This window comes from Berghia stephanieae, chromosome 1, assembly GCF_034508935.2.
Source record: "Berghia stephanieae isolate SIO BIC M18660-M18661 chromosome 1, UCSD_Bste_1.3, whole genome shotgun sequence".
Lineage (NCBI taxonomy): Eukaryota > Metazoa > Mollusca > Gastropoda > Nudibranchia > Aeolidiidae > Berghia > Berghia stephanieae.
In genome coordinates, this window is record NC_088360.1 from 1,269,702 (window position 1) to 1,282,201 (window position 12,500).

The window sequence follows — 12,500 nt, forward strand, 5'->3', positions numbered from 1 at the left end:
TTTTTGCACCGCCTAGTGAGTTGTCGTTAGTAGAGCTCATGGAACCAAGTTATTTCATTGGTTAAACTATTGAATACAACTCACGATTTGTTTTCTTTTGTGGTAAAAGACTGGCATTTTGACGTCATTTTTTGGTCAGTGTCAGGCCATAACTTTACGAAGGCCACGCTTTGATACGGTATTTGCCACGCACACGCGCTTGTACAGTCTACATTGTAAACACCACCAGGTCATGGTTATCTGCTGCACTTTTACTGTTACTTTTATTATTGTCATTATTATTATTATTTATTATTATTATTATTATTATTATTATTATTATTATTATTATTATTATTATTTCATTATTATTTTATTATTATTATTATTATTATTATTATTATTATTATTATTATTATTATTATTATTATTATTATTATTATTATTATTATTATTATTATTATTTATTATTGTTATATAATTAGTTTAATGATTCTTATAAATTTATGTATCTGTATCTTTAACACGTTTATTTATTCTTTTTGTATTCAGTTTGTTAAAGAATTTTCATATTAATTGTTTAATTATTATTATATTTATTTATTTATTTATTTATTTATTTATGTCGATAGCTTAGAAAGCCCCGTGTCCATATTGGCCAAAAGAGGACATTGACACTTCTTGACTTGAACCACCTCGTCATCGATTTATTTGTTTATCAAGCACTCTGCGTTCATTGATCACTATTATATATATATATATATATATATATATATATATATATATATATATATATATATATATATATATATATAATCGTGTTTGATACAAATATGGACAACAACAACAACAAACCAAACTCATGTAACACACAGTCCTGACGATGGCTGATTAGGCCTGAAAAATCGATGTAGACTGACTCCAACATTGTGGTAAATATTAAAATAATATATATATATATATATATTATATATATATATATATATATATATATATATATATATATATATATATATGTATATATATTCTTTTTTGTATTTGTAGGATGAATGGTAAATGATGATCGCTCGCCATTTGAGTACAGACCATTCTCACTGGGGTGTATTGTAAAATACCCTTTCTTGCAAAATTGCCCCCCCCCCCCCCCAACCACCCACCTCTTTTTTTTTTTTTGGCGTTGTTTTGGCCATAAAAAAAAGCAATGATTCAACTTATGTTCTGGAATCATCTTAATCTAGCGGCAACTAACTATGATTGTGTGGTCTTATTTCACAACCATGGCTAATTTGTATGCGTTTCTTTTTTAAATCTAAATTACGTGGGGTTTTTTTTGGTTTGTTTTTTTTTTTTGTTATTTTAAAGGGGGAACTATCCGCTCATCCTACTTATTATTATATATATATATATATATATATATTATATATATATATATATATATATATATATATATATATATATTGGTGTGTGTGTGTGTATGTGTGTGTGTATGTATATATTTCTGGGAAAATTCTATTACAATAACAACAGGATTAATGGAATGGATGGTCCGACCCTACAACTACCACTATTAGTTATTAGGACTGCTTTTGTAAACTGCTTACAATGTGGAGAATATACATGTATACACACGAAAAACATACACGGGTCATGTCAATGGACGACATAGCACGTCCACACCCTAAACTCTAGCTGAACTTATTTGGGGTGGCGGCATTGGTCCTGGGCGAGTTTCCCTTACGACAGTATTATGTATTATGCTGTGGCGAAAGGCGTGTTGTACAATTTCCAATAGAGTTAGAGATTGGGTAGTTGGGTTTGTTGATTGGGCAGTTGGGTTTGTTAGATCCAGCGAAAAGCATACTTGGCCGAAAAAAATATTAATGAAAAAAGTGTTAAAAAAAAAAAAATAGAGAAAGAAAAAACAACAAACGATCGAGATCTACTTATGCCCAGGCTAAGGTCATCAACAGTCACGCAGATATCAGCAAAGGATCCTTTCCAAAATAGTGACATTTGTGCAATTCCATGGTCACTGAGATGATTTACAAGGAAAAAAGAATCTCTCGTAGAAAAACTCACTCCCATCGACGCAGTAAACTCCAGTCAGGGCCGGGGCAAAACAAACCACCTCACTTCAGAACGAGGATAGAAATTATAGAAAGCCACAAAGAAAAGGTTGGCAGTACAAGAGGGATAGAATACCCTATTATTACTATAGAACCCCCCCCCCCCCCTCCAAAAACTCACTTTGATGGTGGTCATTCTGTCAGAAGAGTCGAGGGGTTTTGTTAGGCGAAGACCATCAAGACAGTTCCCCATGTTTATCAAGATTTGTTGCAATGTATTCAATAATGATGCCCGTATCACATGGATCTGCGTCTTCCAAAACTAAAGATGTACATTTATTTGACTGCTTCCCTCCCAATCAAGGATTCCAGCCTAGGCCAGGACAAAACCAAGTAATCGCATTCCACAACAAAAGCAGAAAGCAATTCTGAAAATATAGGGATAGAAGACCCAGCGTGACTTTCTGCCCTCCACGGGAGGTCAAAGACCCCCCCCAGAAAGAAAAAGTGACCTCTCTGCCCATTATGGGAGGTCAGGAGACCCAAGCAACCCAGTTAACTTCTGTTAAGTAATTCTAGTGATAGTCAAGAGGGCAAGGTGGGATAGTAAAGAGAATTAATTAAATAAAAATATTAAAAACGTATGCGGCTAACAGCACAATGTGCTGAGCACATAGGAAAAAAAAAAAAAAGGAAATTGCAATAGAAAAGAAAAGTCAATCCCATGAATTTCACAGAGACCACTTTAGGACCACAAGAATTTTTTTTTTTTTTTAAATTAAAGATTTTAAATTGCGCAAGATCCACTAAATGTGCTCAAAGCGTTTTACAGGTGGTCCCGAGCCATTTTTTGTTTGTTTGTTGCTTTAGGTCTCTTCCAACACAATTGAGGTTATATGAGAGACCGCTGAAACAAAAAAACAAGCAATCTAACAAAAATAGTACAAATGTAAATCAAAACTAAAGATATCATAAGCTAAATTATAAATAACCAAGAACAAACAGGCAGAAGATTTACAGAAAAAAAATATCCCCTATCAAAAATACAATCACAAACCAAAGAAGCAGGATAGGCTAGTAAAGAGAAGAAGAAACATCACTATCGGATCGTACACCCATGCGAACATCATAGGTATATGATTCAAGGGTGATGCTCCAAAAAAATATCCCCTGTCAAAAATACAATCACAAACCAAAGAAGCAGGATAGGCTAGTAAAGAGAAGAAACGACATCACTATCGGATCGTACACCCATGCGAACATCATAGGTATATGATTCAAGGGTGATGCTCCCATCCAACCACCCGCATCAGCAACACTTAACTTGTAGTTGTAGAATGAGACTTGACGCCTGTTAGGCGATATTACAATTTTTTTTCGGGGAGAGACATTTTACACCCGAGTACGGTGAAGAAGCTAAGTAAAAAGTCTTTTCCAAGGACTCAACTATGTGCCGATCGAGGCTCGAATCCAGGACCTTCCAATCCGAAAGCGAGTGTCATATCTCTATAAACATAGGATCCCACCAGAATTAATAGAAGTTGTGAGAAACTCAACAGACAACATCATAACAAAGACATGAATAAAAATACAAACACAAATAGTTGCTTTGGATTTTCTTTTATTTTTATTTTTTCAAATTTCGACTCCCTTTATTTCATGCGGGAGAAAATAGGATTTGGCATCGACTGACCCCATTGATGAACAGAAAGGGCAGTCGACAATGGTAGTAGTCACGTGGGGTGGGGTCCAGCCCTGGAAATGGGCGGACCCTTAAATACAATTGGTTAAAATTGTCAATTATTATTCAAGAAACCCGGAGAAGAAAGCCGTCTTGGTCAAATATAAAAGATGAATATTGAATATTAACCCATTGATTCATTACCAGTTTTACAGTCTTGAGCCGATTGTGACCACAAAAGAAAAAAAAAAATCTCCTCAAAGAGTTTTGGACTGATAGACCATATAAAACAAATATAAAATCCACAATGGTACCAAGGGTGGAAATGCAGAGATTTGAATGCTAACTGTTCAAGGGTAGCTATAATTTCTTTCTTTTAAAAAAAAAGATTTATTTTTATGTTTATATAATTTTTTTTTTTTAAATTGTTTTTCAATTTATTTTAACCTCTCCCATAGTCACACAAACTCGATTTCACTTTAAAAACAAAAAGAAACCAAAAAAAAAAAAGAAAGAAAGAAATATTGCCTTTCATAAAATCTGACACACACACACACACACACTTCGAACAATGACCTTAACAGTGTTAAGAATTAATAATAGAGTATTCAAGTATATTTCGTCGTTAGCAGTATTAGTGTTTAGACTTAGCAGCATATTCTAAGTATTTATCTAAAAAGAATACGGCTGTTATGAACTGAATGAATGTTAATTTTATAAAATAGTATCTGGTATTTGACCACATCAACCCTTGTAATAGAAATTGTAACAAATATCCACATGGTGAATAGAATTTTCACATATGATTTCACTCTTTGTCCCAGAGGATTTGGTAATTTTGATGAACACAACCAGGAGATTAACGCTTAAACGGAGGGCATCAAATTCACTCTAAAAATCTGATCAGACAATGGTTTCTTCCACTAACTACTGACTGAATAGTTGCAGACATTACCATTTTCAGTAAAAGAAAAGCCACACCCATATGACAAAGTCTGATTTACATCACTGTATCTGCTATCTTTGTGAAAATATAATGTCTGTCATAATTAATGCCCAAAGAATGAAAGGATTCATTATCTGATCAGGTTAAAAGTAAATTAAAATGCCGCCTGAAAAATATTAAAATAGACAAGTAATCTGAATTCAACTTTTAAAAAACCCCAAAAAACTGGCAATTTTCCCTGAAACATTATAATCAGCAATCTGAGAGAGAAAAAAAAATAATAATATACAAAACCGGATTTTCGGCTTTCATAGCACCACCATTCATAATTCTGGTTTCATTCAGATGTGAAATGAGGAGAAAAAAAAAAAAAAAGAATAAATTTTTTAAAAACAAACAAGACCAGACCTCACATTAAAGCTTGCTCACGCACACACACACACACACACACACTCAAACTCCCATCTAATAAATTGTAATATTATAATCCATTCATTACTCTCATCACATTGAAAATGAAAACGCAGATAAAAAAATACCAACAAAACTGATTGTAAAGAAAAATAATTCGACACCAATTGCTCAAATAAAGAGAAACATTAACACAGCCATCTCATTCACGTTCAAATCTTTAAAATAAAAAATAAATGAAAACAATCATGACATATTTATTTATTGCACACAGGCAGCCACTCTGCTTGCAAACTTATTATCGTTTGGTCTTCGTAAATTAAAAAAAAAAAAATCATAATAAATTCAACAAAGGGCAATAGTATAAAAAATCATTCACATAAAATCTCTCAATTTTCAATATCTGTACAAAAAATTGAAATAAACATCTCACCAAAGTTTAGACACTGATTCTCAGTCTACATACCACAATATATACGCCATTCAGATCACATAATCTTACACTTACAACACTAACTGAGCTGTCTGCATTTTAATCATAAACAAACCAGTCAACCATTTATCAAAGACACGCCCGAAGCCATTCATATTGTCACGAGATTCTAAAACAAATTGACTTGACCGCGTCCAAAGGCACAGACTCATGAAATGGGAAGATAACAAATTGCAACATGACAACAAAAATACGGCACAATAATCTTCGATATGGTTAGGAATTAAAACATCAACACAATGTGATTGACAAATCTTTTGTAACAGCTTCATATTAAAATGCACCATGTAACAAAATAACAATTCTAAGTTTCATAATGCCGGGCAAATAAACAAATATTTTTAAACAATTGGAATTCAACATAAATTTTGAAACTTGAAAATATTTGATTAATCACCTACATAAAAGATAATTTTTGTGAAACACACTTTTTTTCATATACAATCGAAACGAAACGAAACATAAAATTACCAATTGTAGTTTGATGATATTGTCTAACATATTTATGTTGTATTCGAATGGAGATCTTTGTGACATCATCATGGTTCGCTTTTATACATCAACAAATTATATTTAACAAAGTGGTAACAAAAACACAAGAGTAGAAAAAACAGGATGCAGCCAGCAAATGTGTTGTCAATGTCTCATCTCGTCCCTCAACAACATGCTGAGAAGAACAACAAAGACAATAATTCACACACATATCTGCTGGCCCCATCCACTGGATTGTCACCAACATGAATGAATTCTAATGAAATGATAACAGTAATTCTTTAAATTCTTTTTAAATTCTCAAAGTTTGAGAGAAGGTAAAAAAAAATAATGTAAAAACCGATAAAATTCTAAGAACAGCTTCAAGACACTTTGATTACATGATGGAGAATAAGAGAAGGAAAGGGAACTACAATAACAATAACAACAAAACATTGTCATACTACATGGTAACAGAACTGCATCAAAAAGTACTTCACTAAGATGGTACTTGGTTGTTCTTTATCACAGTTGTTAAATAATAGTTAGCAGTTTGGAAGCTGTTGGTTTTAGAACATCTTCGCATTTGACCATTATCATAAAATCAGTGGAGACATGACCATCTAAAATATAAAGACTAAGAAAAAATGACAGGAATGTCCTCCTCATCTATTTTGACAATGCCTCGAACTTCATGAATGAGACAGAAGACCAGAGGAGAGACAAGTGGATACAGAAAAAAAATAAACAAACAAATAATAGAACAAAGAACGCACAAAAAAAAATATTTAAAAAACCTTAGATGTTGGCATGAATGTAACTGTAACACAACTTCACTGTTGCATGTATTAATTCTAAATCCCTGAAAACAAATGTACTTGTTAAAAGTACAATTTTTGACTAGACTTATATTCAAGACAATCATCAACTTTGAAAGAACAAGAAGACTGTTTTAACAAAGGGAACAAACATCAAACTGCACACAGATTGATAAATTGCTGATTTATCAACAGGTTCCACGAATACGGCGAAATCATCATCAATTTCATATATAACAATCATCGTTTAATTCACATGCTTTTTTAAAAATAAAATACACTTGAATAATTTGCTTTTGCCCACAACATGTGTAACGGATGAAAGACTCTCGTTTTAATGGAAATACTTCAATCATTCTCTCTCCGATAAGAATCAGAATGGCAACAGGTCCTCACCAGCTAGCTTGGTCTGACACAACATGACAATGGAAATGATTGGATGGAGGATGAAATCATTATTGATACTCTTTCAATTATACTCTTATAACAAATATATATCTATATATAGCCATTTCATCGTGATATCACTGACATACTAATAATTTGTACAGTTCTGAATTGTCATTTGTTATTTGAGATGAATCCAGCTTTAGCATAACATCAATTATCATATTAAAAACTCAATAATTACAAGACTTCTCCCAAGCTTTACATTGTTTGCTACTTTAAAAAATATTTTCTCTCTTTTGTTGTTGTTTTTTTTTTTTTGTACACGTTATTGAGAAAAAAGATTGATGGAAGGTGAATTTTAATTGTTTAAAGCTTGTGCTGATATGATGGGAAACTGATGGTGATGGCCATTTTGGAAGTCTTGGCTTATAGCATTAATCTACAATTCTATCAAATTCACGTGCATGGGAACGGTTAAGAACACATCAATTTCAACAAATAAAATAATTGAAAAAAAAATAATTGAATGAATGGGGAAGAAAATCTCATGACGGAATGATCTTTACTTTTTTTTTTTTGCATTTATAGAATAACTAGCATTTTAATCAAGACATTATTTCTGTTGGACAACAACAAAAGGAAATGATTTCAGCCATAGTATTTCAAATCTAATCCTCCTACTTCCCCATCAATGGATTAAAACGTGGATCCCCTTCCACATTAATAAATAACCAAATAATACCCATGATAAGGTTGAAGAAAGCTTTCTATTGATCATCTGATGAAATGTGAGCAATGACAAGATCGAGGAATATTTTCATTTTAATCTTAAATCTTGATGTTTAGAAATAAATGATCCATTCCTATCCCTTCTTTGCAGACGGACAAGATGTTACTATGAATGGAAATATCAATGACATTTTAGCTTCTCTTTGCTAATAAGAATTACAAAAGTACAAAATATCAAATTTAGAAAAACAAAATTGAGTTCAACAACTTTGAACTTGTCAATACTGCAATGAATGTCTTATCAACAAGAACTCAATAACAATTAAAAAGGATTAAAAAAAACAAAAAAATCAAAATCTGAGAGTGAGATGAACCAACACTGATTTGAAATGAATTTGACAATGACAGAATGGAAATATGAAAAAGAGAGAGAATGGAAAAGAATGGCAACACTGAAAAAATGAATAGCTCAACTAACTTAAGTAACCACAACAATTTCGGTATAAATCAACAGCTATTTAAAAAAAACCAACAGTAATAGCAGTTAGACAACAGGAATACCATTATCTCCAATTGTAGCTGACATTTAATGGTGATTCATTATAAAAATACATTAATTGAAAAAAAAAAATAATTATAAACAGACATCACTATGGAATTTTTTAAAAAGTCCTTGGGTCTCAAGCTATAAAAGTTAAATACAAATGCTATCCTTTAGAAAAAAAGTGTCACGGACAATTGACTAAAAAGCTCCAAGATATTGTAAAGATATTTTTGTACTCATCAATATTGTATATATTCTTTATAATAAAATAGTCAAAAGACAAAAAAAAAAAATTAAAAAAAAAACAAAAAAACCTTTGCACGGAGAGAAAAAAAAAGGAAAACAAATGTTTTTAAAAAATCACACACATAACAAATATATTTTTAGCTGCACGCTAAAATATCAAACGCCTTGAAACCACCCAGACACCACATAATTAATAAGGGTTTCAGGAATGTCCAAATAGTTACTTCAAATTATCACAAGGTTTGAAATGCAAAAATAATATTACTGTAAATTACAGAGTGAAGATGTTTTTTTTTTAAACTTAACAAATGGTTAGAAACAAAATATTACAGCAAGAAGAGAATTAGGCAACAAGAAGGTAAGAAAAAACAAAACAAACACCTCAAGGAGGAATGAGATAGAAAACAAGAGAATAAGAAAGAAGACGGAAAAAATGAACTGAAAGAAAAAGGAATCATACATGTTTACAATATGAGCTAACCATTTTGTTTCATCGACTATGTATACATTATTTATAGAATATAAATCTCATTATTACATCTGTCACCTACTGCCAGCTGCCAGAACTGATATAAAAACTATCCACACTACCCATGGCTGATCCAAATCGGGGAATGACAGTTGGTGGTTTTTTATCCATCTTGTAATTGATGGATGCTGGAGTCAATCTCCGCTTGGCCAAGTCAGACATACCAGGGGGAGACAATTTAACACAGTTGCTGAAATCAAAAGAAAGCATATCCTCCGAATCGCTATGTGGTTCTTCATCATCCCCGCTGCTCTCTTCAACTCTATCTTTTTGCTGACTACTGACAAAAAATGACGGTGCCTCTGAAATAATGAGGTGCTGCTGCATCATACGGTTGATGGAAATAGCTGTCTCTGCAAACGACTCCAGATCTTTTGTACTGTTGTTTCTGTTAAAGAAAGGGAAGAAATGGATAAAGAATTCAATTAGTTACTAATTGCGTACCGCGTCATAGAATGTGAAGTTATACATCCTTAACTGAATTGTTTTTCATGGAATCTTTGCAAATGAAACATACCATGAGAAACTTTTTGAAATGACACAAAAACCAAACCAAAATTATAAAAAATAATTTTAAAAACAGTATGGGTTGAAAATGTCTCTGACAAGCTGTAATTAAAGATTAGGGAAAGTAATAATAATCCATCCTTCAGACTTACCAACTCTCTTCTATCCTCAATCCCAATTTTTTAGCAAAAGAGAATAGAATCTAAATCATTTGATAAGAGGTATCTACATCCACAGTCATGAATACTAATATGATAAATCAAAGGTAAAAAATACCAAAAAAAAAAAAAAAAAAAAAAAAAAAAAAAAAAAAAACAACAAAAAAACCCAATCAAAACAAGAGTTCCTGCACAACATACCTTGTCAAGATATGTGGAGTGGCCAGAGGTGTAGCAGCTGGCGGGTTGGTAACCCAGGGGTGTTGGAGCACATCCTCTGCTGAATATCGTTTGCGTGGATTCCTCACAAGCAGATGACTGATTAAATCTTTGGCATTATCAGAGACACATCCCCACTCATCATATGGAAACTCGTAAAGTCCATCCTGAATAGAACTAAACAGCAACTCCTGACAGTCCTGGCAAGCTTCCCCCCTCTCCCATCCACACTCCTCCCCACACTGGCCATAGAATGGGGGATAACCACATAACATTATATACCTGAAAGATCAAAAGAAAAAAAAAGAAAAGAAAAAACATTACAACGATATGCTATCAATCTTGATTTCAAGTAATAGTAAGGAAAGGAAGAAAATACATATGAAAATGTGGCGAAGTGTTGCATTTGTAGATTAGTCTTAAAACTGAATGGCAATAACTTTTTACAAAAGTGTAGATGCAAAAAAACTATCTGACAAACGAAAATACAAGAAAATAACAAAATTTTAACTATACAGTAATAGTAATATATATATTAAAAAAAGAATGTTTCTAAAATACTTACAGAATAATCCCCAAGCTCCAGAGATCACATTTTTTATCATAAGAGAAAGACTCGCCCACCCATGCATCCACCACTTCTGGAGCCATGTACTCGGCAGATCCCACTGGTGTCAGCAGTTCAGGTGTTTTGGTCCCGTCCGAGCTGTTCCCTCCACATGGCACTCCACTGGCCAGGTCAAAGTCGCAGATTTTCACCGGAACGACCTCCCCACTTCTTTGGCACAAAATATTTTCTGGTTTCAGGTCCCTATGGGCAATCCCTTTGCTGTGCAAGAAATTGAGAGCTGTTGCAATCTGTCGCACAACTTGAGCTGCCTCATACTCGTTCAAATGTCCTCGACTTTCGATGTTGGTGAGAAGAGTTCCCCCAGCCATCTTGTCAAAGACGAGGTAGAATACATCATCCTCCTCAAAATACTCCACAAGGTTCAGAATGTTGTCGCTGCCATGACACTGGTGGAATATTTCAATCTCTTTAAAAACTTTACTTCGCTGTAGACTCGTACATTTGTTGATCATTTTCACAGCATACTCTTCGCCACTTTCTTTGTTCCTATAGGTTCGTACTGAAGCATATGATCCATTTCCCAAAAATTCACCGGTTTCTTCATAAAGATCTGGTTGAAAAGAAAGATACAAATATGAAAATACTATGGTGAAGCTGTGTAGGAATGAAGTCAAATTATACCAAAATAACAAATTCTTGGGAGTGTCTATATATAGGCTAGACAATAACTGTTTTGTTAAAAACGTGGAATGGACAAACCTACAAAAATATAATAATAATAATCAAATTAAATGAATAAATTGAAAGAAAAATAATTCACAAACTTTACATAAAATGAGGTTTGAATCAATACAAAATAAAAATTAAGGACCTCTTCTTAATTTTAAAAACATAAAATATCCTTTTCAGTTTAGTAATGAAAATCTTGAAAATTTTCACTGATCAAAATATACCAATCTCCTCCAATGGTCATGGTTTATTTTGGAGAAAATATTTCCTGTCAATAAGAAAAATATTCATGTCATCCTTGTTTTAAAAAAGTGGCGTTGTTTAACAATCATATGTCATAGTTAATCAACTAATGAACAACTTTGTTTAATTTTCAATTTGAGCTGGAGGGACATTGATCATTGAGTGATGAGACTGAATAGGGTAAACTTACCACTAAAATTCTTAATAGTAGCCCTCCTCCTCCGCTTTTTACTGTTCCTGATTGTATTATTGTTATTAGTCTGTCCAATATTACTGTTGTTATCATTGAGATCAGGGAAAACAGAATCCATTCCAAAGGTCAAGCTGTTGTCCAGCTCTAAGCTGTTGGGTCGGACAGCAGAGGAGCGAGACATTGGCATTTCTTCGATCTGAAAGGAGACACAAAATGAAATTGATTTACCTATCTTGCTTAATCCTATCCAGGATTAAAATCAAACATTGATTTCTAAAGTCTTCGGTATTTCAAAACACAAGTCACAAAACATTCCCAGATTCACAAATCGTTTAGAGCTGAAAAAGTAAATAAACGTAGAGATCTAACCCGTTTCGATTGTAATTGTGGCAGTGAAAAATTGTCTAATAATTCACTATCTAATAATAAAAAATGAGCAAGTCAGCGCTTTTAATGAACAGACTGTCAAGACATAAATAACAGTTCAGTACACGAAAAATGGGCCAGTGCCACTCATAATTTGAACCCAGGGATGCGCAAATTTGATTTTGAAAAAAATTATTCTGTACTGAACTGT

At 32.8% G+C, this 12,500-nt stretch overlaps 1 protein-coding gene across 1 annotated transcript in view; it reads right to left on the bottom strand.

The window, feature by feature from the left end:
- Positions 1–3,649: 3,649 nt before the first annotated feature.
- The window catches only part of LOC144966041 (MAP kinase-interacting serine/threonine-protein kinase 1-like), a 9,875-nt gene continuing 1,024 nt past the window's right edge, over positions 3,650–12,500 (bottom strand). Inside the window, exons 2-5 of the mRNA XM_078902046.1 lie at positions 11,921–12,119; positions 10,753–11,368; positions 10,170–10,469; positions 3,650–9,691 (exon numbers count right to left, since the gene is read on the bottom strand). Of these exons, the coding sequence (XP_078758172.1) occupies positions 9,322–9,691; positions 10,170–10,469; positions 10,753–11,368; positions 11,921–12,119 (1,485 nt within the window). The 3' untranslated portion in view covers positions 3,650–9,321. The remainder of the gene's footprint in view (positions 9,692–10,169; positions 10,470–10,752; positions 11,369–11,920; positions 12,120–12,500) is intronic.